The following is a 25,693-nucleotide window of genomic DNA, read 5'->3' as shown; positions in this document are numbered from 1 at the left end:
CTATTATTCCTTAGTAAGTAACTCATATTCAGCAGTTCGTAATCCAAAGTCAATTAACTTTCTTTCAACACAGTATTTTTACCATATTAATTTCAACAAAATCTCTCCTGTGAAGAATACCACATTACGGAATTTATTGGAATAAAATAAATAAATCAGTCGAAACCTCTAGAATCTAATATAAAGTTTTTTCCTACACTTTCAACACTTCTGCAAAAATATCCAATATAGACATAGTTTTCCATTAACCTCTATAAAAGTCTAGCATTTTCTAATAAAACTTCTATGACTTGTCCACAAGCGCTAAAAAATAAACTGTCCCAGCAACCTTTCATTCTGAGTTTCAACTTCACCCTTTGACAGGGAGCAGCTGTTACCATTGAAAAGAAATGTCTTTCCAGCTGCACAGACCCTACCACCTCTCTCAATAGAAGAGGTTAACTAAAAAAACCCTCCAGATTAAAGAAGAAACTCATGTTGGAGTCAGAGAACATTCATGCAATATCTTCTCTTAGTAAGAATTTACAAACTCCTGCTTTCGTGACCAACAGGGGACACAGACATGTAGAAAGAGCTTCCAAGCTCGTATTATCAGAACTCTCTCAGACAGCACTGGGGCTGATTTTCCCACTCACAAGGCCTTATGCAGAGTCACCAGCCCAAGAAGGGCCATGTTTCTTCCTCAGCCTGCTTTCCTAGTACCATAGTAATCAGTGATTGTGACTGTCTTCTACAGAATGCACATAAAGGAATGTCCTTTTCCTTCTTCTGGGAGGAAGAGTTGTGCATTGTGTTTTAGATTTGAAGGCTGAGAATACTTCAGCCATTTGTCTTCCAAAAAAAAGAAAAATCTTAATTTTTCCCCTTATTAAATGTCAGCGCACAAAGATAAGAAAATTCACAAGTCTAAATAGGTCCTTCAATCTACAGAATATTAAGACCCAAATCTATGAATATAGATTTACAAACCCACACAAGAGCTGAAGCCAATGTGAATGTGAAACTTATAATTAACACAAGTGCACAAGCGCTTGCTAAACTTGAATCAAGAGCAGCGTTCATAACAGAATTATACCTGTATTTGAATTACACTTTCAAATTCAGTCCCCGTTGCCCTACACATAGACATTTTTATCTTCTGTGGTTCAGACTATGATCCTTTACTCCCATTAGCCCTTAACTTCACGCAGTGTAATATTTAGTAGGTGAAAGGTGTTCAGAAACTGTTACTACAATGTTTTCCGTATCAGATAATAATTACATCTGTCAAAGGCAAAATTTAAAATCAAGATCTATTTAGACTTATTTTTCATATTAGACTCATCACTGGAGTTGGGGATTTGTTTTTTTCCCCCACAAGTGAAAGAGAGAGAATTCTTGCAAGCCCCAAGTTTCAGTTTTTCCACCTCACAAAATTACAATTTAGTGTACTTGCTGTTTGCATGAGCAAGTTTTCTTTTTCCAGCAGTGCTGTTCGACGTAACTAGTAGGGGCTGGGTTGCAGGAAGGCAAGAGGAGTGCCAAGGAGATACAAAAGAGAAGAAGACGACAGGGTTATCTGAGGTACAGGATGAAGCTCCAAGGCACACCCTGCACAAGCATGCTGGTTTCTAGAAAGGCTTGCTGACAGAGTAGACATAGAGGGAAAGGAGGCAGAATTGTGATGCTGGGGACACCAGGACTTACCCACCATACCAGCTGGTGGGGACCAGCGGCCTTTCATAACCACCAGTCAGGGCTATGTGGAACAGGCATTGGTGAAAAGTTTTCCAGTAGCTAACTAGACACACTGCCTCATTTGTTTTTCAATTATTTCCTGGGGCAGACTCAAAGTTGTTCCACCTTTCAAATGCCCAGTAAATTAAACATCCCAGTTAGATACCAACCCTACTTAATTTCTGCACAGGACTTGTCATGAGGTCAATAGAAGTTGCAAAGCCTTCAGCAGCTTCCATATTTAGCAGGAAAATTATTTTTCTTTTGTGAGAAAGGAATTCAAAACAGCCATAGGAAAAACATAAAAAAATCAATGGTGTTGATCTTACCCAAGATTCTAGGCAGAGTTAGCAATTTGACTGTTAACTACACAAAGCTGTTTTATGAAACAAATGCTTCCCATCCAAGTTAACAGCAGTAAACAGACTGACCAAAAATTGACAGTTTCACTAGGTTTTGAATACTGCCCAGAGTTTGTGTTATTATAAATGAATGAACAAATGTGAATATACAAATCTATGTAAAATTAATTTCCTCATCCTTTTTCTGTCTCCATGCATTTCTAAAATGCATTCAATGATCCAAAAATCTTTCATTATGACTTCTCTGCTCCTTCTCCCACCTTCACACCAAAACAAGTGCGGTTAAGTAACAATAACTTCCACCGCAACCAATCAAGATGCCAGAAACAATATCCTCATCATGTGAGCCCCAGTAATTTCAGAGATAAATACTCATGTCTCAGGGCAGAAATTTCCCTGTTCTCTTATGAACACACATGATGCATTCAAAAATAAATGGTTTTTCACATGGAAATAAGACATGTAACCATATTTCACACCAATGAAGAAAGTAGTTGAGAAAGTATATGCAAGATGGGAAAGATGTCAATGCAACAAGAAGTCAAAATAGAAAGCCACTTTAGGTGGTGCAGCAAAGCTACTGAGAATCTGAGTATAGATTAAGTGGGCAAAAACCACCAGCCTTGCACCTCTGTGGGCAAAGTAGAGTCAGGCACTAACCATCCCACTGCTCAGGAGTTGGCCAGGAAGGGTACACAGAATATCAAATGTAGTATTCCAGCAGGCTTTGAGGTCACAAAATGAACAGCATTTCTCTTACATTACAGAAGATTTTTTAAACATTTCCCCTTACTTGAAAGCCAACTCATGATACCAATGTCGGGTTAGTAGTTTTTCAGAAGAATGTTGATTTGGGAATGCTGATTGACTGACAAATTATAGTTTGGTTAGCTGGAACTTGAAAGCCAACTGCAGATTTATTAACAGATGTTCAAACAGTAGTATATAATAAATGTAAATTCAATCGGGATCAGATATGCTACTGCTGAACTCTTGACTTACCCTCTGAAATAAGCCATTGAAAACATCTCTGTAGGACAGAACAAGGATGTTAAAGTGTATGTTATGCAATTAAGAACTATATTTAGCTGCCAAAGTAAACTTCCTGTTGATAATGTCAGCAATGATGACAACTGCCTGTCATACTCTACTAGTATTTGAATAAAGCATGAATTATAAATTCAGGCAAATATTAAAATTTATTCTGGATTTTCTCAAGTGTTTTTTTAGTAAAAGTATCTATTTTATTTTTACTTTTCTAAGTAAAAATTATTAAACTGTATATAGAGATTTTTTTTTTTAAACTGGTGTGCTTAAAACACTTATTTAGGATGTTTCCAAACCACTCATGGTAAAATTCTTGGTAACCCCAAAGCATTTTCAGTGGCCACATCTCATTTAAGTCTCAGAAACAGATGGACTGAGACAAACTGTATTCCTAAACTGTAAAGTAAAGCTAAATTTTTTGTGTAAAAGGCATGATATAACACTAGTTAAAAGCAGTCTGTTTAGCCTTAGACTCCTCATTCAAATAACAGTAAAGAGAACAGGCACAATAAAGAAAAGAGCCATTCAGTGAAATAAAGAGGAACATTTTTCATCAAAGCTCCAAGATTTGAGGATACTGAAAAGCAGACAGAGAACCTTTTTAACCACTGTATCTCCATCTTCAGTCCAGTCAATACCAAATACCATCAAAACAGAGGAACCTGTACAATTTCATTGCTGCTCATATGAGATCATCACTCTTGGTGTTCACAACCAACAAAACCTGAATACACTGTATTGTTAATAAAACATAACCCAGCCTAAAAATTCACTCTCCATTTGAATAGAATCCCTTTTTGGAAATGACATGGTAACATTTCTTCTGCCTTCAAGCTCCTAGAGAGGTTTGCAGGTCTTCAATCCCACAGCTCCTGAAAATACAATGAAGCTGTGGCAGCCTGACCTGCACAGTGTCCTCCCAGCCACATGCACTTGCTGTTAGAAGTGGCCCCTGGGAAAGAGAGACCCTTCCTCCTTTTGGGAGCTGCTGGGCTAGTGGACAGAGAGAGGGCTGGAGAGACTGCAGGGTACAGCATGGTGCCAGGATGGAGCTGAAGAAATGGCAGTGGGTGGACAGACAGTCACATCTCAGGGCAGACAGACACAAAGACCTTGCAAAGGACCGGAGAGGACCTGGCAGGGCTTCCCACCACACCCAAACCCCTGCACTGGTTGCCAGCAAGGACTGCGTATAAGACCCTGTAGGATTTACAAATAAACATTTTGGTTTCTCCTCTTACTACTTTCACTTTTCTCTTTTTACAAAGTTAGTCGTTGTTGTTATCCTATTTTTTATAATGGCTAATTTAGAAAATTTACCTTAAGTCTTAGCATATCTATTGTATAATGGCCAACCAGCATTCTCTGTCACAGGCATTAACAGGGGTTATTTCCACTAACAACTGGGGAACTGAATCAGACATTGCACGGAGACAGTGTTCCTGAAACTTTCTCGGGACTATTCAGCAAAGCTATACCACTTGTGGACCACAGACTCAGAAATCACATCTGCCAAACTTAATAATTTACATTTTTAGTATTATCTTTGACCAATAAGAAAAGCAAAGAACATTTTGGGGAAAAAGTGACTTTAAAGCTTGCCATTTCCAATTGGCATTTGTCATTTCCAATTTGCAAGCTCTTAATACTTGTCAGTGGTTTTTAGTCACATGGCAAATTTTGATCTACTGGGTTTTTTTAATCTACTAGTTTTAATCTACTGTTAAATATTTTAGTATTAATTCTTCAAGTCTCAGTTCTGTAAAGGATTTTTACCAAATACAAGGTAGGAATCACCCAAAAATTTTTTGTAAAAGCAGGATTCTCCTGCAGATGAAACAATACCAGTTCCCTGAGACTGCAAGGAAAGAGCATTATCCCACTGTTCTGCTGGAGACCCAGGTATAGCTTCTTTCATGGAAGACAGATTTTAGTCTGATGGAGCTTACTTCCCTGCAGATGAGATACAGACCAGATAGCAATGGCCAAGCACTTCCAATGCCTTCTCTATTTTTTTGTTGCAGGCAGACACTGCAAGGAAGTGAAAATGGGGAAGTATGTACTTATAACGTACTGCATCCACTCACCATTGTTTAAATACTTTTTCTTCTTCATATTCACCTCCAGTAAAAATCTTTATTTTTTAAGGCTTCATTTCATTAAAAAATAAATAGTACTAAGGCAAAGTCAGCCAAAGCAGCCTTTCCTGAACACAAAAGAATGCCTCCTGAATGAAAATAACATCTTACCCTATTGATCTGCCCTCAAAGAAGCAGGAAGCTCTACAAAATAATTCTGACCAGGCAGACAAGAGTTACATCAATGTGCAAAGTAATCCCTTACTAGAGCCCAAATATGAAGTTCTGTGTACACCACTGATTTCAATAGGAATTTGGCTGAAGCAAGATTTGGTGCCATTTCAGGGAACTAAATTCATGAGGCTTTTGGACAGATTTGCAAGGGGAAAGTGTAGTGAGGAAAACTGAAGTTTCCTCACCATTGCACACAGCTATCATGGGTCAGCCAGGACACCAGTTCTTCTCACTGGCTGAACTTCACCCACTCCAAGCACCAACAGGAGACTCATGCCCCGGAGGTGTCCCTTTGGACACTATCCACGTGCCATGTGAACACCTGCAGGGCAACCTGTCATGCTAAAATTCTTTCCAGAGCTTTTACAAGGGAAATGTTATGCAGCAACTGCTTTGTTACAATAACTAAAGCTGATGAAGGCATGTCTCTTCTGTTGACTTCTCAGCTCGGTGCTGTCCTCAGACAAAATGTCAGATTCATGGTTAAATTGGCAAACCTGAAGAGATGGCGGTCTCTGCTCATTAAAGCATAATACTCCACTGTAGACAGACTCTCTTCTCATTATCATTTGAAACCTCTTATACAGGAAGACAAAAGTTGGCAGGTCTATACCAGACAGATGCAGTGAGTCACTTAAACCAGTATCAGTATTAGTACTGATGCTTGTTTGCTTTTTCATGACAAACATTTGCTATCGTCAAGAGAGCCAGAGCTACAGTGACTGAATGATGGTACGTTTCTCACACGCACCAGCCCTCTTCTGCTTTCAGTTACCCATATAGAGGCTCGGAGAAGATATCCAATTTTAAGGTGAAATTTTACAGAACTCTAGGCATGTGCTTCCAAAAAAAGAACAAACAAATGCTCAAGTATACAAACTGTGTGTTTGTATTGTGAAACAGTACCTGCACGTAAAAATACACACATGCCATGCTGAAGTTACACCCATATATGAAATTTTAATCAATCACATGCTGGCACACACATCATCCGAATGCAGTTTGCAACCAAACAGCTGTAGGTTTGCACAAGAACAGTTTTCACCTGAAACGTACCTCCTAACTTCAAAAAATTTCACCGCAACAGTTTAGGGATATTTCTAAGAACAGATGTAGGAAGAAAATAAGTTCAAAACCACAGGACTAGATCAGTGATCCCAGTTGCAAGAGTGACCAATCAAAGATGCAAACATTTTTCATTATTTCAGAAGAACCTCAGTAACTGTTAACTAACTTTATTTCTCCTGAAGGTCAGTCTCTAGAAATGTCATGTGTACAAATGTACAGCCTTGTTATAAAGCAAGTATGATAACTGATTGCAATGATTGCCAATTTATGCAATTTAAAATATCCTGTCAGAAGAAAAATACTATAGTGCTCTCGTTCATTCATTCATTGAAGTCTGAATGGCATGCATCCACAACAGAAAAAAAAAGTCTAAGATACTCAATCAGCAAAGCATTTGTTAGTGTCCTAACTGTCCAAATACTGGTTCTGCCTGAGCAGACAACAAAATTCATGATAGGAGTTGAATGGAACAACTTCCACCACAGAATAGGGTAATTGCTCCAGAACGGAATTCCTCTTTCTGATAATCTTGTCATAAAGGCTTTTAAAATGCTATTTTTTGGTGAAAAGACAGCAGTAGCAAAAGTGAACCATATTCTATTTCAGCCTATTAATGTGTCAAATGGTTAGACTAAAAGAGAGATAGATTTCTCTATACAGCCCAGGGAAAACCACTTAAACCACTGATTTTATCAACTGCATGGTATTGGTAGAACTGACTACATAAAACCCCAATGAACCGAGATTTTTATCACAAGGAAAAGTTCCGTTTCATCCATTTAGAGTTGCAACTGGAGAATATTGCCTGGGCACGTGTTTTGTTTTCACAAGGGCCTACATATCAGCCGTATCCTTTATCATGAGACTGAGGGAAAGGGCGCAGAGAAGGAAAAAGCTCATTCTCTGCTCCTGCCCCAGGCCCTCCTGCCTTTCACAATGTGAGACGTGTTCCTTATACCGCCTTCCCACTCTGGAGGGACTATGGAGCTGACTTCCAACTTCTAGAAACAATTCAACAGTTAATCAGCTTCAGCAGCAAATGTAGCCTTGTGACACCCAAATGCTACTAGTCCTACCTCCTAAATCTCTCTAGAACCACTGGCCACAAAACAGCTGCAGGGCACACTTGCCACCTGCAGAATTTTACAAACATAGGTATAAAATGGCAATATTTGACTTCGCCCCATAAATATGATGGTTAAATGCAGACAACAAACCTTTCTAGCTATTCACTCAGTCTCAAAAAAATTTCCCCTTTTGTAAATAAAGTACATTTTTATTTTAAGACAAGGAACAGAAGGTGTTTATTGGTTTTGCAAGATCAACTATCAAAGATAAATTAGGAGATCAAAATCCCACCTAGCACCACCAGAACTGCATATGTATGTTTGCTGAAATATGGAAGTAGTACCACTTTACCATCGAACATGTTCCACTGGTAAAGTCACAGCAGTCAGTAATGACTATTTTGCCATAATTCTGTTTACCCAACAACTGGTAAACCAATTCTGTTTACTATGGGAGATAAAAGATAAAAAATACATTTGGCTGTTGCAGTTCATATTAATACAGTTTAAAAGACTACAGTAAGCATGTCATGGCATTATATTTGTTCTGGTACCTTACAGTTAATGCCAGATTTAAATTTTTTTTGTTTGTTTAAGAGAGAATAATCTCCCCATTTACTTATTCACTACAGACACGTACATTACACCTATCACTATGTATTATATTTTCATCACTATCGTTGTGACTTGTGTTGCAGTAATGCCCAGAGGCTGCAGTAGCGGTTGTGTCTGTCACTGGGCAAACATGAAATAAATAAACTCTTCATCATGAGTCCAAACAGAGAAGAGAGACAAACAGGGAGAGTGAGAACAGGGGGACATAGAGCTAAAATGGGACACAATAGTTCAAGACGCTCCAGCAGCAAGTACAACAGCAGAGACCAAAATAAAATTCTGCCATGCTGATGTAAATACTGAATTTTGACAACGTCAATTAAGCCATGTTGTTGCATCTGCATCTCTGCATTCCCTCCCCAGTGCCCCATCTGCTGCACACAACACATTAAGCTGGTATCTCAAGTCTGCTGAAAAGATGATCTACACTCTTATAACTTGCAGTGAAGGACACACTCCACTAATTCAAGTATAAGGTAACGTACAATGCCTGCAAACACCTCACTGGCCTGAGATGAAATTTGCCCTGCAAGGGATAAGTGGTTGAGAAACACAGACAAAGGAACACATGCAAGCTATTTATAACCCAGTTAGAAAGAGGTCAGATACATTTTAAGACAGTTTATTGTCCAAGCTAAGCCAAAGTTCAAACATGTAATCATGGTCCCTTAAAAAAAGTCATACTAATTCCCCTAGCTTCCTTGAACTCTGAGACAGAACTAATTATCAAATTCAGCTTCAGAAAGACCAGCCATAACTAAAATAGAAAAGAAAAAAATCTAATTGGTGCAGACAATTCCCGCTTTTATTCACAGAGGAATTATAGAACCACAGAACCACAGCATATCTCAATTTGGAAGGGATCCATAAGCATCATTGAGTCCAACTCCCTGCTCCTCACAGGTATTTACAAGTGTGTGAGAACCCTGAGAGTAAATGAAAGACCATTTTTGCACTTTATGTACAGAATAGATGTCAGAAGAGCAGCTTCCTTCCTCATTGTTTTCCATGGGTGAGGGGCAGAAGCAGCTAAAACAAAGCAAGCAGAGTTGGTATGCTTCCTGTTCACCATCATCACACAGGTCTGCAGCAGTGGGGACCAAATGAAGGAACACATTACCATGGTGAAGATCATGTTATAGCACTGCTAGGAAAGGCAACATAGTTCAAGAACACCACAAGGGTAATATGCAAAAAAAAAAAAAAAAAAAATCCATCTGCAAAATTCAGTATTTGCACACATCTATGCTTAACTGTGCACCAGGCTGCTTTTTGACCCCCTGCTCCTCCACGTAAAGGCACAAACAACCTGTTCTCTCTCTGTAGGTAGGCATGCAGCCCTGAAATTAATTTTTTGTTTGACATCCATAAATTGCACTTCAGGTGCAGATCTCTAAGCACTATATGAATGTAAAAATAAATTATCCAAAAGCTGCCAATGAAAATAATAGAGGCACAGCAAATTTAAGTGACGCACCCATATTCACACCAAAATATTCAAATCTTACTTCACTCAGAGGGAGAGGCAGCCTCAATGCAGTTTTCAAGAATTTTCAGGTACAAAACTTCCAGAACTTTTATATTTCAACTGGATTTTTATTCCAAATTTCCTGTATAAAAAGGTGGCTGAAACATCCATCTCTCTGTATGAAAACAGATTTTGTTAGTGCCACCTCCTGGTGATAAAACAAAACTGAAAAACCATGCACTAAACTGAAGATTCTCAAACAAAGTAAAGTGAAAATATAATAATTTGTCCTGTTTTGGTTTGCTTGTTTACGATGGCTTGACCTGAGGCATCAAATTTTCCTCTCTGCAAACTTAAAAAAGGATACAAAATTCATTAGCCATTTTTAGGATAAGTGCAGATGCATAAGCATCATTTGATCAGTGACAATGGAGAAAAAAAAAAGAAATGCTACATTTCTGAAAGAGTCAACCTCTCAGGAGGTACATCTGCCTTGATTTTATCCTTTGGGAATTTTGCTGGGGAGGACATTTGCAGGCATACTGACATCTCCACCAGACGTTGCTCATGGGTTCATGAGCTTGCTGTAGCCTCCCCCATCCAGCTTGCCCATGCTTTCTTTGCAGCCTTCCAGCTGGAGATACTCTTTGGATGCTATTGACAACAGCAAGCTCTCCTCATGGTGAAAACAAATGTCATAAAGCTACTGATAAATACACCCCACCACCTCTGACTAGTTTGCCCCAGTCTGAAAGAATATGTGGTCTAAGAAAATTACAAAATATGAGCTTTACTTAAATTTACCCCTTCACGAAACTGTATTTTGGATAGCTGCAATTCATTTTAAAGCTCACTGTCCAGGCCCACAAAGCAGAGGATAAAGGTATAAGGCTGGGTATGAGATAAGTTAAATTACACTTTTAACACAGAATGGGTAAGTGTTGGCAACACGCCTAATACTCTTGAGAGATTTTACAGTTCCTGCCTAAAGCAGATCCTTTTTGGCATTAAGCCTAACACTCTTCAGGGAATTTTTGTAAGTTGTCTGGGGCCTTTATAACACAGAGTCCAACAGGCGGTTTGGTATCGCCAGCTATTTTTATTTCCTTAAACAAAACTCTGAGTGCTTAAGATAAAGACTCCAAAACTACAGAGTCAAAGTCAATGTAAATCACTGCCTCCCATCATTTGTGTTCAAGAGTTTCCTGAACATCATTTATGTTCAGGAGTTGAACCATGCTTGAAACATGACAGATAGGAAAAAAATTAACCTGAAATAAGCACTCCAAAGGAATGTCTTGCAACAGGAATCTGTGCACCACCTTTTACATAAAAATGAAATAAACCTCTTGTACATTCTATGAGAGGCATACCAAGAACCACAGTGAACCTTCTCAAACCTGACCAGGATTGCTGGTCATCCAGCCCCTAAAACTAATTGCAGAATTAAACTTGGGAAGCCTCACGTTCTCAGCTGTGCCCCTTTGGAAAGTCCTAGACCAGACAAAATAATGCACCGAGACCCATCCCGACCCATCCCTGCTGTCTTCAGAATGGATTTCCTCAACAACTGCCAGAGCTGCAAGTAATGATTTCCAAGACCACAAAAGCATATGCAAAGCTGGAAAATGTGTCATGCTGGATAAAACTAAGATCATTATCACTTAATCACTTTGCTGTACCTAAACATCGTCAATAACCAGGCTTTAAAACTGCTGACAATTGATTATAGAAAACAACTGAAAAAGAAAAGAAGTCTTGAGTCAAGCTTTCTGCATAAGGAACTGCACAGAATACTGATGAACATGTTTTTTCAGACTCTGCCAACTGACACATAAAAACAACAGTACTAGAGAGCAAAATAAGTATGTTAAAGAGATTTCAAGTGTGGCTAAAGCTGCTTACTGATTAACACTTCTGCATATAACACTCCTCACCGACCTGTGTGGTTATTGTTCAAAAGTGAAACAGGCTCTCTTGGCAACTGAAGACAAATGATCCTCCCTGACCAAGTTCACAGTTCTCACACAGCTTAGCAGCACTGGAGCTGCTGCTTCTTCCAGAGCCTCTGAAGAAAAAAAAAAAAATCCCAGTCCCACCATTTAATGCCTGTCAACTATTTCCAGGATAAGGAACAGCCTTACGCTCCAACAGAAAACATGCTCATCTTACAAATGAACATTAGCTAACTGACTCCTTTTACTAGAAAAAAATTTACAGTCACATTTGCAAGAAAATAGGAGATTAAATACACAATTATTTTTCATGTCAAGGAACAACATAACATTGCAGGAACCACAGAAATGGAAGATGACAACTGTCTTTTCAATGGCCCCGGAAAGGAGAACAAAAGGGGTCCATGCCTATCTGCACAAGTTTCTGCACTTCTTACAAACAAATGTCCAGATTCACTTCTTCAAGTCCCATCTCAAATATTTTCATGTCAACTCTTCACAACTGTAACATAGTCTCAGTCACATAGGCACATGTTGACTACGTTGGTTTTAGTAGAGCAGTCAGGGTGGAACAAAAGGCCAGACTGGTTTCCAAGGCTTGAATTCCCCACGTGTGCGGTGTCACCTGCTGCCAGGGAGAATGGGTGACACAAGGAGATGGCTACGGCTCTCATGACTGAGAGTTGCTCACAGTTTCTAGAAAGTCTTGCTAGACATACCAGCTCAAACCATAACCACAATAAGGAAGACCAAAAGCCAGGCTGACAGGCTGCCTCTCCCCTCCCCATGTCTACGTTGGACCTCTCCACCGGGTTATGAGCATGGTGGCTAGAGGTGCAGCAGCTGCACTGCCTCCACCAACAGCACCTCAGCACAGAATTTCGGTCACAGTGGAAATTCTCCATCAGTCAAATCCAAGCTGCTTCAAGACTACAATGTATTGTCTTACAGGACAGGAAAATCCACTCCCAAACTTTGAATGAACTGTCATAAGCATGTTAAGTATGATTACAGCGACTCAGACCAAAGATCCAACTCTCCCAGCAGGACCCTCCCCGCAGTGGTGCTTACAAATAATGCTGAGGGAAAAATAAAAGGTTTCCTCCCCAACTACTCCCACAGCCACCTTCCACAACTACCTACACCAGCAGGGATACATTTATCTTTAATACCTCTTGATGGACTTCAAAAACATGTTTTCATTCACTGAGTAAGAGAAACCACTATAGGTGTTGAACATACTGATTCTTTCAGAAAATATGTGTTGTTTTAAGTAAGATTTAGGATTTTTATTACTACATGAGACATGAGAACACTCAGAACATAGTCCAGCTCACACTCACAAGTCCATTGTCTGCACAGAGGAGTGAATAAGACAAGCACTAAGACCAGCTACTAGGTTTTGCAGAAAACAAAATACTATTCAGATGTGTATAAAGTGCATATATGCTGGTAATAACTAACTTTCGGACATAACTACATTTAGATCACAGTTCTAATTTGAACTATTTGAAATTTAAACACTTCAAAAAAATTACCTTCTTAATAGAACACTCAGGAGAAAGCTGGATTTTTTAAACTATATTATTTTTCATTACAAGGCTTCTGTCAAAAGACCTGCATTGATGAGAGAAGTTGAAGACCAGTACTGGCCAGGTTATGGTCTTGTGTCTTCCTTTAGTGTTCTCACCCTTTTCCCTTTTCTGCTCGTTCCTGACTGATGTCTCTCTAGCTCACTTTCACCTCAGCAGATACTGTCAGTAAAGATCTCTTTCCAGGCCTGAGTAAATCTAAACGGTGTGAAACCAATTATTCACAAAAAGTGGTCAAATACACATATCAAACAAAATGAAAGACTGTAGATTTCCAATGCAAAACACTTGTAGTGTTACGCCTGCATTTTGCATGTAATTTCTATGTGAAAATATCTAATATGGGTACACAAAAGTGTACACTCCTAGCAAAAAAAAAAAAAAAAAGCACATTTTTGGGTACTGAAAAATATCCACCATTATACTACTTTCTTTTTCATATGCACAACGTAGTACTAGAAAGTATATTATACCATCAGTACCACACAGGAGGTAAAGTAACTGAAGTCAGAGATGTACACCAGTGCATGTTCAGACTTGCTTTTTTCCTCCATACAGTAACACAGCACAATGTGTTTCAGGTTCTCATCATGCACAAAAGCTTAACAGTTTCTCTTAATGTGATTTAGGTGGCATCCTTTCTAAAAATCATCTCCTTCAAAGCTTTGTAACATTACACAAGATAAAGAGAGTCTTCACACAAAGCAAAGACTCTCTGCATGTTGTGGTTACTGTAGATTATTGCTGGTTTCTTTTTGTGCACTCAGCACCACCTCCTGTCAAAAAAAAACCCTCTGTAAAAAACAAGGCACACGATTGGATTGCCCCAAAATATTCTATTCTTTCCTCCATCCCAAACTGAAGCTCCTGTTGTTTGGGGTTTTTTAAGCTGTTTTATTCATTATTGAAAGAAAGAAGGGAAACTATTCCAAAAACACGCCCAAGTCATTTTGTTGTGTATCTTGCTGCTTCTACTATCCCATGTGTTTTAAAGTAAAAAAACAAAGAACAACAAAAAACAACTTTGAATAGTGCAAACCTCTATAACTGATACTGAGACAACTGTAAAAGGAAAACTGTTGTCTTCTTGAGATGAAGGTTTAACTAAAATAAATACCTACCAAAAGACATTTCCCTCCATATACCCACCACTAGAAAAGGACAAAATATGAAAGAGCTGCACAAGCGGAAACTACGTGAATAGTTTTATAAGGTTTACAGTCTTATTTGCATACATGCTATGCTTTATACAACATAGCAAGGTTCAAAATCTTAGAAAATTATCTGGACATGACCAAGTGAATGAGACGGGTCTTCCATAGTGGGTACGTTACCAGCACGCATAATCTTCAAGTCTGCAAGTGGTCCTGCTAATAACAAGAACTATAAAGCATGAGGAATTGCTAATCCTAATCCACAGAAACACAGAATCTGAATTCCATCGTATCTGAAGTCTACAGTATCTCATCTAACCAGCACTGTTCATACATAAGCTTCCCTAATGCCAGCCCTTCAGCTGAATTCTCTACTTGCTGTCCCACAAAATAGCAGACTACTTTACATACGTGAGAGCTAATCAGGCCAAGAAGGAAAGATGGAAATGACAGCAGCTAGGAACAGAGCAGTCAAGCACAGCAGATCAAAATCCCCAAACCAAGGACATTAAACTAGGTCACGCTCTCTTCACCCTGTGATGCTGCTCTGCAACACATACTGCAGGTGGACTAGCTGTTATGTAGGGCTATTTTAGAGATCGCAGCACAGATTCCCTGGTTTTAGGCATGTGAGTTTGGAGACAGCAGGAATCAGGCTCTACCTGTAGTGAAAGAGAGAGAGAAAAGTTTTTCCAAGGCTCATCATGTAAGGAGTCCACGTCTCTTCGCTGTAGCAGAAGCTTAAAGCTATATGCTGTGAATTGCACCCACCACCACGACCAAAGCGAGCAGCAGATGGCTGATCTCAGAGGTCACCCAATGAATATGTATATGCATTACTACTGCTCTGACTCAGCAGAGCACTCAAGCATGCAATTAACTTTCAACTTGTTCTGAAATGACACTTGTTTCAAGCCTTGCTTGAAAGGCTAAGCCTTGCTGAAGAGTGACGGACTTCCTAAGTTTTTAAAGGGAAGTAGTGAAGAAAAACAGCAAATGGAGAGAAGCTTGGAATAAAATGCCACTTGGAATAAAATGGGAAATCTCTGTCTCCTTTTCTGCACTTTCACTCAGATATCCACCCAAGCTTTTCTTGGTATTTTAAACCATTTAATTCTTTTCTATACATTAAATTCTCATGTCTATGTACATTCAGTTTTGAAAGTATGATACCAAAACCCCTCCAAAAGAGTATCCCTATCTCCAGCATGACCAGGGTCAAGAAGTACTGAAAACTTGAAAGTTCTCTTTTTACTTCAAAGAGCCAAGAGCACACAGTCAAGTACTTTCACACAGATAGGTAAATCTCTGATGCACAGGCACTTACTCACAGAGGACCAGCCTCCAAATTTTGTGAGGGCTACACATCATTATTTTCTACAGGATCAACAGCGGTTCCAAAAAATGGATTGCAAATCTATGGTCGAGATATGCTCCAAAGTGCTTTACAGGTTGTCCAGCCTAAGCACTCTAAAAAGCATGACTACATTGCTGCTTTCATCAGTAAGCAGCTGTGAGTCACCGTGAAAAGGTGTGTTCATGCATCCAAGAAGGAGTATTTCTGATAGCACTCACACAATTCTCGTGCCACAGAACATAAAATGACTATCTGGATTTGTTGAGTCAACAGTTTAGGTTAGCAAGGCAAAGTCAACCTGCACTGTTCATAAAGAATCTTAGGACAACTCAGGGATTCTGAGCAACTGCTGTATAACACAAAACACATGGGAATAATCCAATGATGAATTACTTTTGTGGAAAATAGCAAAACATTTTGTTTCAGTATCTCCTCCTTTGTAGTAAAAAAGTGGTAAAGAAGAGACTGGATTCCATCTACTAAAACCAATACCATTTGGGTATGTGATACTGGAGACAAAATGCTGTTACTAATAGCAATTAAAAAAGGAGTCTTACCTTCACCTGTGCAAGGGGAGAAAGTATTTCCATATTCTTGCTGTTTTGGCTTTAAAGACTGTGGGGCTGGCTGTCCTGGGGGCTGTGGGACTTGTAATAAAGGCTTCCCATTTGCAACCACTTGTGTCCTGGGACTTAGAGCAGGAAGGTGAACAGTACTGTCAATGGTGTTGCTCTGAGGAGCTACCCCTCCTCCAAGGGGCATCTTTAAGTGTAGGCTGGCAGACAAGTTTCCAATAGCTGGGCTTAGGGTGCCGCTATTTGAAGATGGGCAGGGCATTCCTGCATGAACTCTGATAGGTGGGATCTGCTGTCCACTGATCATCCTAGGTCCATGAGGAATACCTGTTGTCCGATGGCTCATACCGCATGACCTCCCATTCATTTTTAAGAAGTTAATGTAATCAAAGTGCGCTTTTAGACTCACAGCTATGACTGATATCAATCCAAAGGCAGTAAGTAATCCATTACGCCTGTTTAAAAAAATACATAAATAAAAAGAATTGATATTGTAGTAAATAATACACGGAAGAGGACTGCACATGACTGTTAACTTTGTGACATTACTGGTTACAAGAAACAAAGTACAAGCACTATATGGTCTGTCAGGGAGAAAGAACAGAGACAAGCAATGACTTAGAGCCCTAACACAGAGAAAACCTGCCTCTTCAAAAGCTGAAGTTTGCAATAAGGTCAGCTGCCTTCACATTAGCTAAACCAGCCATGAAATTAAGTGAATGCTGACCAAGTGCAAGAAGGCAGCCAGGAGTGAAAAGACTCTCTGACAGGGAGTTGTCATTAGGATGAACACGGCTATTGCCTCTTTTTCTGCCATCTCCTCGGTCTGTTAATTAAAATGGTGCTGAAAAGCACACACAGTAGGCCAGCACTATGCAGATACAGACAAAACAGGAAAGAGACACCAGTTCACATTCTCAAGGATGTGCATACAACAAAATGAAGAGGGAACAGCAAAACCAGGGAACAACAAAACCACAGAAATGCCTCTGTGGTCCTTCAAACTCTGTGGCACTTCACAATAGAAAAGTATTGCAAGAAAGCACAGCACGGTCATATTCATACACATAACTGCAATCACTTCAAAAGTGGATGCTTATTGTAAGCCTATAGGTATGCCATAATTTAAATGTAATCGTACAGTAGCAAATTTTCAAGGACATCATTCGATTTATATCAATAATTTTTGAACTCTGACTTTTCATCACTTAGGTTTTCCTGTTATTTAAATCTTAGAAGACAAGACTGGTAACGGGGTTGAGAGATCATCTCAGCCACAACCTACCCCAAGGCAGAATCAACTAGATCTAAACATTTCCTGACATAAAAAAGATTTGTAGGCAAACACTGCACTTGTCAGTGTAAATTACTGGCTAAGATATCACATAGGTGGGGTAATTGCAGCCCTAACTCAGCTGAACAGCACATGGCCAATTTTCATCACTAGGTTCATATGTTTAACATTAAGCACATCTTTAAGTAGTTTGTTCAATCATAGACTCAGTGCCTAATTACCTTGTTCAGACAAACAAATTAAGTTGACAGGAATAAAACTAAAGTATGTCTTCAATTATGGTTTTCATTCATGTATACATTAAGGTTTTAATTATTATGATCTTGCTGCAGCAGAACACTGAACCATAACTTTTACCTTCAGCACATGGGATTCTGAACACTGAAGCCAATAAGATTATAACCAGTATATTCATGATTGAATTTCATGTAAACCCTTCATACTTAACCCTTTGCTTACTATGATTCTGCCATGACTCAATTTTCTCCATCTACGAACTGTCAAAAAAAACCAAAACAAAATATTTTGCAAAAAAATTCATTTTGCAAAACTGCATTCCTAGCACACTTCCAGATTAGATTAAAAGCCATCTAAGTGTCTGTATAGACATATATGCATAGGTACTCACACACACTCTCCAGTTAAAACTCTATAATACTGAAAGGCCTAAGCATATTATCTTCAAAGGCAAGAGCAAAATCCCTACTGACATTAGTAAGAGAGATATGCCCTAGCAACACTTAAATGGTCATAAAAGACTTATTCTACATACTATTTTTAATGGTTACATTTGTATATTATGTAAAGCACACCAATTAAAAGCAATATTATTCCTTTTCATGCCTGGCTGAAGCATAAATCACTCTGCAATTCAACCAAGGACAAGGAGAGCTGAATGTTCTTAAATTCTCAGAGTTCGTTCTAAAAGCAGAATGTACCTTGCCCTAACACAGGTGACTAGATCCTTAGGAAAGGACATAAAAACAAAGGCAGTTGTTTTGCTGGCAAGGCTATATGCTATGTCACTATAAATTGGCTACTAATAAAAATCATTCTTGCCTGTAATTCTTGTCTGCAATTTTAACCACATTAGACAAGTACTAATGTAATGAAGAAAAGATTATACATGACAAATGCATTTGCTTTACTTAACAAAAGCACCTTTAGTTTAATCAAAAGAAGAATATTTCTACATAGCTTACACAGACCCACCAGCCCTATAAAAACCAGGTCAATATACAGCTTGTGTTGTTAGTAGGTTGCTCTCCTTTGCTGTTCTTCTCTGGTAATATTATATCTTACAATGAGCAACAGTGTTCTATGCTATTGTTGTCTCAATCTTATCATTGGCTATTGCTGGTTTGTTTTGGTTTTTTTTCCACTTGAAGAAAGGCCCCTGGGCTCATAATTTCTTTCCTCATGCTAGTAAGCTGTATTTTGAACCAAATGACCCAAAAGTAGAAACAAAACAACCTTGTTTATGAAAGCAGAAACAAGTTAAGTAATGTATCTACATTTTCTCCCTCTAGTCTCCTTCCTGATTCTATCAGGAAAATGTATAACATTATATTAACATGCAAATCAGCAATTCCTTTCTTTAAAATATTAAAGCACCTTGGAGAGCGTAACTTTTTGCATTTTTTTAAATTTTTATTTTGTGGTATTTTCAATATCATTTCCTTGTTCATGAGTGGCTTTCCATTAATTAGATTTGTTTAGCGTCAGCTTCCATCATGATGTCAGGACCTTCACATATCAAAGTCAGAGTGGCCAAACTGACTCTAACCAGAACAATGGATTACCTAGAGGTGCATTAAAGCATATATAACTAACTAAATGCCAGCTGGACATGAATTATATTTTAATAGTCTAACTGACTTTTGCATCAGATCCATAAGTAGCTCCTGATTATAGCTACTTGTAATAGCAAAAAGACATGATAAATTTCTAACCAAAGTGATCTTGGAAATTCTAGGAATACAGCACCAAATACAACAGCTTATTTAGAAATAAGCTTAGAAATCCTGAATTGGGTTGAAGCTTAATGTACTGAGTTAAAACACAAAAAAAAAAAAGCAGAAAAGAATACTATTCTGAGACTGAATGGCTCTGCTGACAAATTCTTTTGTTCTACCAAAGCATTTGCCACCTTTTAATGAAATATTTCTGTCCATTAGTGAGATATTGTAGTGACCTTTTCATGCTCCCATGGATGTTAAAGGAAATACAATTATGTCAACTGCTTCTAAAGTCTCTTTTATTTTTTTTTTAAGCTGGCATTACTCAAAGCTCTGTGACTCTGCATCTATCAATAACAGCATGACAACATAATTACTCAAAATCCATAACAATGATTCATAAATTCACTTTCAGAAAGCCATGTAGTAAAATTTAAATTCAAGCTGAAGCCCTGGAAAATCCGAACACTAATCCTTCAGAAAGCAAAACAAAAGAAGAATTCACAAATCCATGCCTGCAGCACAGTATGCCGTACAGTCTGCTTTTACAGTGCAGTTTTGAAAAGTAATCACAGTTGGCTTACTGCTTCACCCACTGAAATAAGAGGTAAGATACATTTCAACTTCAATAAAAGCTGAATTACTCCACTGCACAGATCAGTTTAAGGAACTGTAACAAATCCAGTTCAGGAGATGCTTTCACAAAAGTAGTTATCAGACACTGCCACTTCACACATAGGGTAGCAAGGACTATCCCAAACCAAAGAAGAAGACTGAAAGACAATGCACCAAACTGTCCCACCTTTCTGTTCTTCCACTGGAGACACCTCACTTCTACAACAGCTACCATACACCACAGAAAGCAAATATGAACCCTAATCCCCTCCCTTGGGACTGCATGTTCCAAGACTGTGAGTGCCTTCCCTCATCCCCACCACGACCAGGGACAGCCAAGCCTCTCTCCACGTTCTCCTCCACAATCGCCTTGGCACACGTCTAGGAAAACATTTACTTCCTACCAGGGCTGAGCTACCGCAAGACCACCCAAAGGGGCTACCTCTCCTTTAAGCTCTCGTCTCCCCTGCCAGCCCTTCCCTCCTTGCGTGGCCATGATATTTGCCACCTGTCAGTGGCACCATGGTGGAACACTCAGCAGTCACTGCCTCCCCTGACATCACACCTTTGATGAGTCAATCTGGCTGGACTCAAGGACCGGGACGGTGAGGGGGAAAGGACAGCCACCAAAAGCTATAGGGATGCCTCATCTCAGCCTCCCTGACCACTCAGTGTCTACAGAAATGGGCCCTTGGAGGCTCCGAGTTTTTTGTGTTTCACAGCTGCTTGTGACAAGGACATACCCTAACATAGGTGTAAGCCACCAACAGGAAGTGCTGGTATTAAAGCTTTTGTACAGCTATCTGGCTATAGCTCACAGACCAATGCCTGGTAATAAATTCGTCTTGGAAAGAAAAACCACACAGAGATTTAACTAGGAAAAAAAATAGCAGCTGAGAGCTTGAAATTAGGCTTGAAACAATACATACATTAAGAATCACAGCTGCAATAAATGAAGACGATGTGGCTTCAAAACTGAAGCTACAAAATAAGCTTCCCACTCAATTTCTAGAGAATCTCTTCCCCACGGTGCATGCCAGCCAGCATCTCAGAAGTCATGCACTACTGAAAACAATAAATACCTTGCATTAGCATCCACTGTTTTGGTCATTTGTATCCATTTCTTGACAATTGTACTCTTGGACTACCACAGGGGGCTTCATTCCGAACTGTAGTACTCTGATAATATCACATTTTTCTTAGGCCCAGGTGGTCAGCCAAGGAAAACTGGAAAAGGGTCACACAATCTGAGAGTTTCTAGTTCTCAAACATCAGCAGAATGCCTTCTTGATACAACATCATTGAGCAAGGCAAATGAAAGCTAAAGGAGCTCCTCTATAGCACTGTGAGACAGCTAACCCCCAAATATGATTGAGTTTCTCAGGGCTAGCGTAATGAAATATACTAATTACTTATTACTTGCATCACTATAATTCCTAGGGAGATTAGTCACAGAAAGGAATGTCTTTGTGCAAGGGACTGTACAAACACAGAACAGAGCACAATCACCAATACTGCTGCAACTGCCATCAAAAGGGCAGCCGTTATCAGTGGACAGGATGATGTATATCCCAGTGTAGCTGGGACCAAGCATTTTTACCATTCTGCCAGAAAAACCTTCTCAGGTTTTTATTATGGTAATTAAGATCTCCTAAGCTTTTTCGCTGTTAGGACCGTAAGTGTCAGAGCTGTGCTACTGCAAGTGGTTGCTGTAACAGAACAGCATGAGGTTTCCAGGAGCAACATTATTCTCATTAGGGCTAGCTACAAACTTCAGACAAACTGCTTGAAAAACCCAATAGAAATCTGCCAGCACCAAGTACCAGAGTCGGAGGCGTGCTTTCTAACATGCTGTCAATACCCGCAGCATCCTTACCCGGTAACCACAGGCTCCTGCAAACCCCGACTCGTGCACCTTTTACTCACACTGTAGCTTTGCCTATAATGACTTTGGACTTCCCAGGAGCGCAGCCACAGTTGCTAACATTGCAGTGTCAGCAATGGTGAGAGCTTCAGGGCAATCAGGACATGGGAAACGACCATGTCCCCATGCGAGCTGGTGGTGATGCAGAGCCACAGGGCCACGGGCACCTGCAGTGCCCAGGTGCCCTCGCTGTGACTGCCACTTGTGGGGCAGTGAGGGCAACCACCACATGCTGCCGGGCAGATGGCCCGGGAGGTACCTACCGCAGCCCTTATCACACCCACGGCTCATCCCACAGACCTCGCAGCTAAAGCATTAGCAGCTTCAACCACAGCCTCAGGAGAGGAGGACATCGCTGAAAACCATGAATTTCAAGTCTATTAAGTTTAAGAGGCTGGAGTCACCAGCAACACACGGGCCCGCAGATGAGGCACAGCTGTCACCTCACTGCGCACAACATGTCTGTTTTTTTGCCCGCGGGACACTGCCTGGATGACGGCAAGCCCCGGGCGAGGCACTACTCGGCATCGGGGCCAGGGGCCTCCGGGGGCAGCCCCGCGGGCCGCGCATCGCTCTGGCCGGCACCCCCGGCCAGCCCCGGGTGGCCAGCCCCGGGTTCCCCGCCCGCGCTGCCCTCCGCGCTGCTCACGCTGCCCTCCGCGCTGCCCGCGCTGGTCACACCGCCCGCGCTGCCCTCCGCGCTGCCCTCCGCCGTGCTCCCGCCGCCGGAGGGGCGGCCGGCAGGCAGGCTCCCCGCTCCGCAGCCTGCTCCAGCGGGTACCTATCTCCGCTTATTCATCGGCGGGATGACAAATCTCCCGGGCGGGTGTCTGTCCCGTCCTCCCAGACAGCGCTGCGTCCTCATCTCCGCGGCAGGCTTGTCGGCGAGGTGAGTAACTGCGAAGTAACTTCACCACAAGAGGGTTTGTTTTGCTTTTTCTTCTCCCCCCCCCTCCCCGCTCGGACACGGAGGCCGGGAGCCGCCGACTCACCCTCTCCCCGCCCGGGCCGGCGGCGGGGGGGACGGGGCAGCTCACGGGAGCGGAGCAGCGGAGGGGCCGAGCCACCCCCACACACATACGGGGGCAGCCGGGACGGGGCGCGGAGCCGCCGCACACGCCCCGCCGCGCTCACTCACCTCCCGCGTCCCCCGCCGCCTGCGGGCCGGCGCTGTGCCGCCGGCAGCGTGCGGCTCCGCGCAGAGCCCCGCCGGGCCGGCCCGTGCCCCGCCGCTGTCATGTGCCCGCCGGCCCCGCCGTTAACCCTTGCCGCGGCCGGCCGGGGCGGCGGGCTGGCCCCCGCAGCTGCGCCGGGCTCCCCGCCGCAGCGGGGCCGCCTCTCCCCGCGGAGCGGCGCTTGCTCCGCCAGGCGGGGGGGAGCGGGGAGGTCCCGCCGCCGGCGAGCCCCATCGGGCTGCCCTGCGCCGTGGGGCTGAGGGGCGGGGGGGGGCTTGCGTGGGGGGGCGGCTCTACAGAGGCTGGGGGGACTGGGGGTTGCGCAGGCGGTGGAGGGGGGCTTGATGGGGTGGCTCTGTAGGGGCTGGAAGATGCCTGGGGGGGAGCGGGGGGGCTGCATAGGCGCGGGAGGGTGTGGCACTGCAGGGGATGGGGGTTGCCCAGAGGCTGGAGGTGGTCCATGGGAAGGGCTGGAGGGGGGGTGTTTATGGAGGTCTCTAGGGGCTGCAGCCTAGCTGGAGGGGGGCCTGGGGGCTGCATGCAGGTTTTATAGGGACTGCATGGGGGAGTGGACGGAGGCTGTAGGGGGCTGTAAGGGGGCCTGCATGGGACCTGTCTGTGAGGTGCACGGGAAACTGCATGGTAGGGCAGAGGAGCAGGTAGACAAGGGGGACAGTACCTCAGGGGTGGGAAAGCGGATGATGGGGCTTGATGCCTTTCCTGTGCACATCTTACAAATGTGAAGGCAGCAGCTCTTCTCTGTTATAAGGTGAGTATCCTGCTTGCAAACACCAGAGGACTAGAAACGGGATAAAGAAAAGTTGGAAGAAAAATATTCAGGCAGATCTGCTGCCTCCATCCCCTCACCCAGAAAGGCCCAGGGATATTTAGCCCCCAGGCTGATGATCAGCCTGTTGCAGAAACACTTGCAGCCCAGAGGAACATGCCACACAGAGTATCTGTTGCTCAGGAGGCATCTCCCTACACATGGAAGCCATGGCCCAATAATTGAGACATGTTGGTTCTTTCAGTTTGGGTCAGTTTTATTCCCCTCTGCTGTAACTGGGGAATTGAGAGTGTAAATGAGGTGAAGACAAGCAGCTGAAAAGCCAGGCTCAGAGAGCAGCAAATTGGCCAATTACTGTAATGGACATGAACATGCAGACCTGGTGGCAGGGCACCCTGTCAACAGAGAAGTCTCCGAGCAGGGGAGCGCACCTGCATGTGTGGGCACTGGAAGAGTGCAGCAGGCTCAGGCCTTTCATGCAAAGAAAGATCAGCCCAGCACTTAGCAAAGATGTTAATCCCAGTTCTCCAAGAATGAAAGTGGCACCGTGGCTGTCCTGATTGCTTCTTCCAAGGAAAAGGCGAGCCTTTATACCTGCTGCATTAGGTGGAGGGTTGAGGAGGGGGGGACGTGTCATGGTGTGCCCAGATGACTGGGCTCCTCAAGGCCAGCCTTGGGTGTCCTTAGCTGAATAAGCTCTTCTGAGCTAAAGGTCCTTTGCCCTTCACTCATATTACATGAAATTAAAATGGGACTGTGAAGTTGATAAGTAGACAACACTGTATGTTCTTTACACACCCAGAAAACATAGTGGAGATGTTGAGGCTTCAGGCTTTCTTGTAAGGTTACATTGCTTTCCCGTCTTCTGGTTTCTAAGTGTATGGATTCTTAGGCAGTGAGTCACTTCTAAATAAAAATACTATATATAGCATATTTAAAACAAAAGTATTTGTAAGCTGTGCCTCACTTTGAAAAGCATTTTAAAAGAAGTGACAACTGAAGAAGGGATCTTTATGACATAAAAGCACAGAATTTACTTGTGAGCCCAATGAGTTAAAATATCCATTTTGTTTACTGTCTCTTTATTGGTACCATATGCCAGAATTTTCTATGCAATTATATTTTAATTGGAACTTATCACTAAAAAATTTCAGGGATTATCCCTGGACTGACATGGTAGCCACTGTAATGATCATGGTAGACTAACATTGCAAATGAGTAATAAAGGTTTAGCCAACAAAAAAGGCTCATTAAAAAAAGGAAATTGTCAAAATACTCATTGTAATTTAAATCTACCAAAGCACCTAAATAAACAATCAATTTGCTTTAAATTAATTGGTTTAAATAAACACTGATGATGTTGTCAGAAACCAAATCTGCCAGCCATTAAAAAGATCTGTTTTCTTTATTGAGTCATTTTTATCTATGGGAAGCAAATAGCCTCAGTTCTTCAACTGAAAAAAGTGATGAATCCTAGCAATGTACCACCTTGAGAAACGCGTGGTCTAAAACATAAGGTAATGGCAGCCTTTACACACAGGATAAGAATTTTTGCTGTCGTGGTTGAAGCCCGTTGAGAGATGTCTTGAGCAGGGAGCAGAGAGGACAGTGATGATCGCATATTACCAAAGTTAACATTAGACACTGCCACT

The 25,693-nt window shown here is 41.7% G+C and overlaps 1 protein-coding gene across 4 annotated transcripts in view; it reads right to left on the bottom strand.

The window, feature by feature from the left end:
- Positions 1 to 23,285, bottom strand: part of GLIS3 (GLIS family zinc finger 3) — a 178,973-nt gene extending 155,688 nt beyond the window's left edge. For 3 of the 4 annotated variants that reach the window (XM_087742316.1, XM_087742317.1, XM_087742318.1), the window contains exons 1-2: positions 21,238 to 21,271; positions 16,271 to 16,743 (exon numbers count right to left, since the gene is read on the bottom strand). In XM_087742316.1, the coding sequence (XP_087598442.1) occupies positions 16,271 to 16,743; positions 21,238 to 21,266 (502 nt within the window). In that variant the 5' untranslated portion in view covers positions 21,267 to 21,271. Of the gene's footprint in view, positions 1 to 16,270; positions 16,744 to 21,237; positions 21,272 to 23,217 lie in introns of those variants that run through there. The other variant, XM_087742320.1, reaches the window with a different exon arrangement.
- Positions 23,286 to 25,693: the final 2,408 nt, after the last annotated feature.

This window comes from Nipponia nippon, unplaced genomic scaffold (genome assembly GCF_047370975.1).
Source record: "Nipponia nippon isolate SJK-2023a ecotype South Korea unplaced genomic scaffold, ASM4737097v1 scaffold_8, whole genome shotgun sequence".
In the NCBI taxonomy this organism is placed as follows: Eukaryota; Metazoa; Chordata; class Aves; order Pelecaniformes; family Threskiornithidae; genus Nipponia; species Nipponia nippon.
Note: the sequence above shows the minus strand (reverse complement) of the source record. Positions and strands in the feature narration are given on the sequence as shown.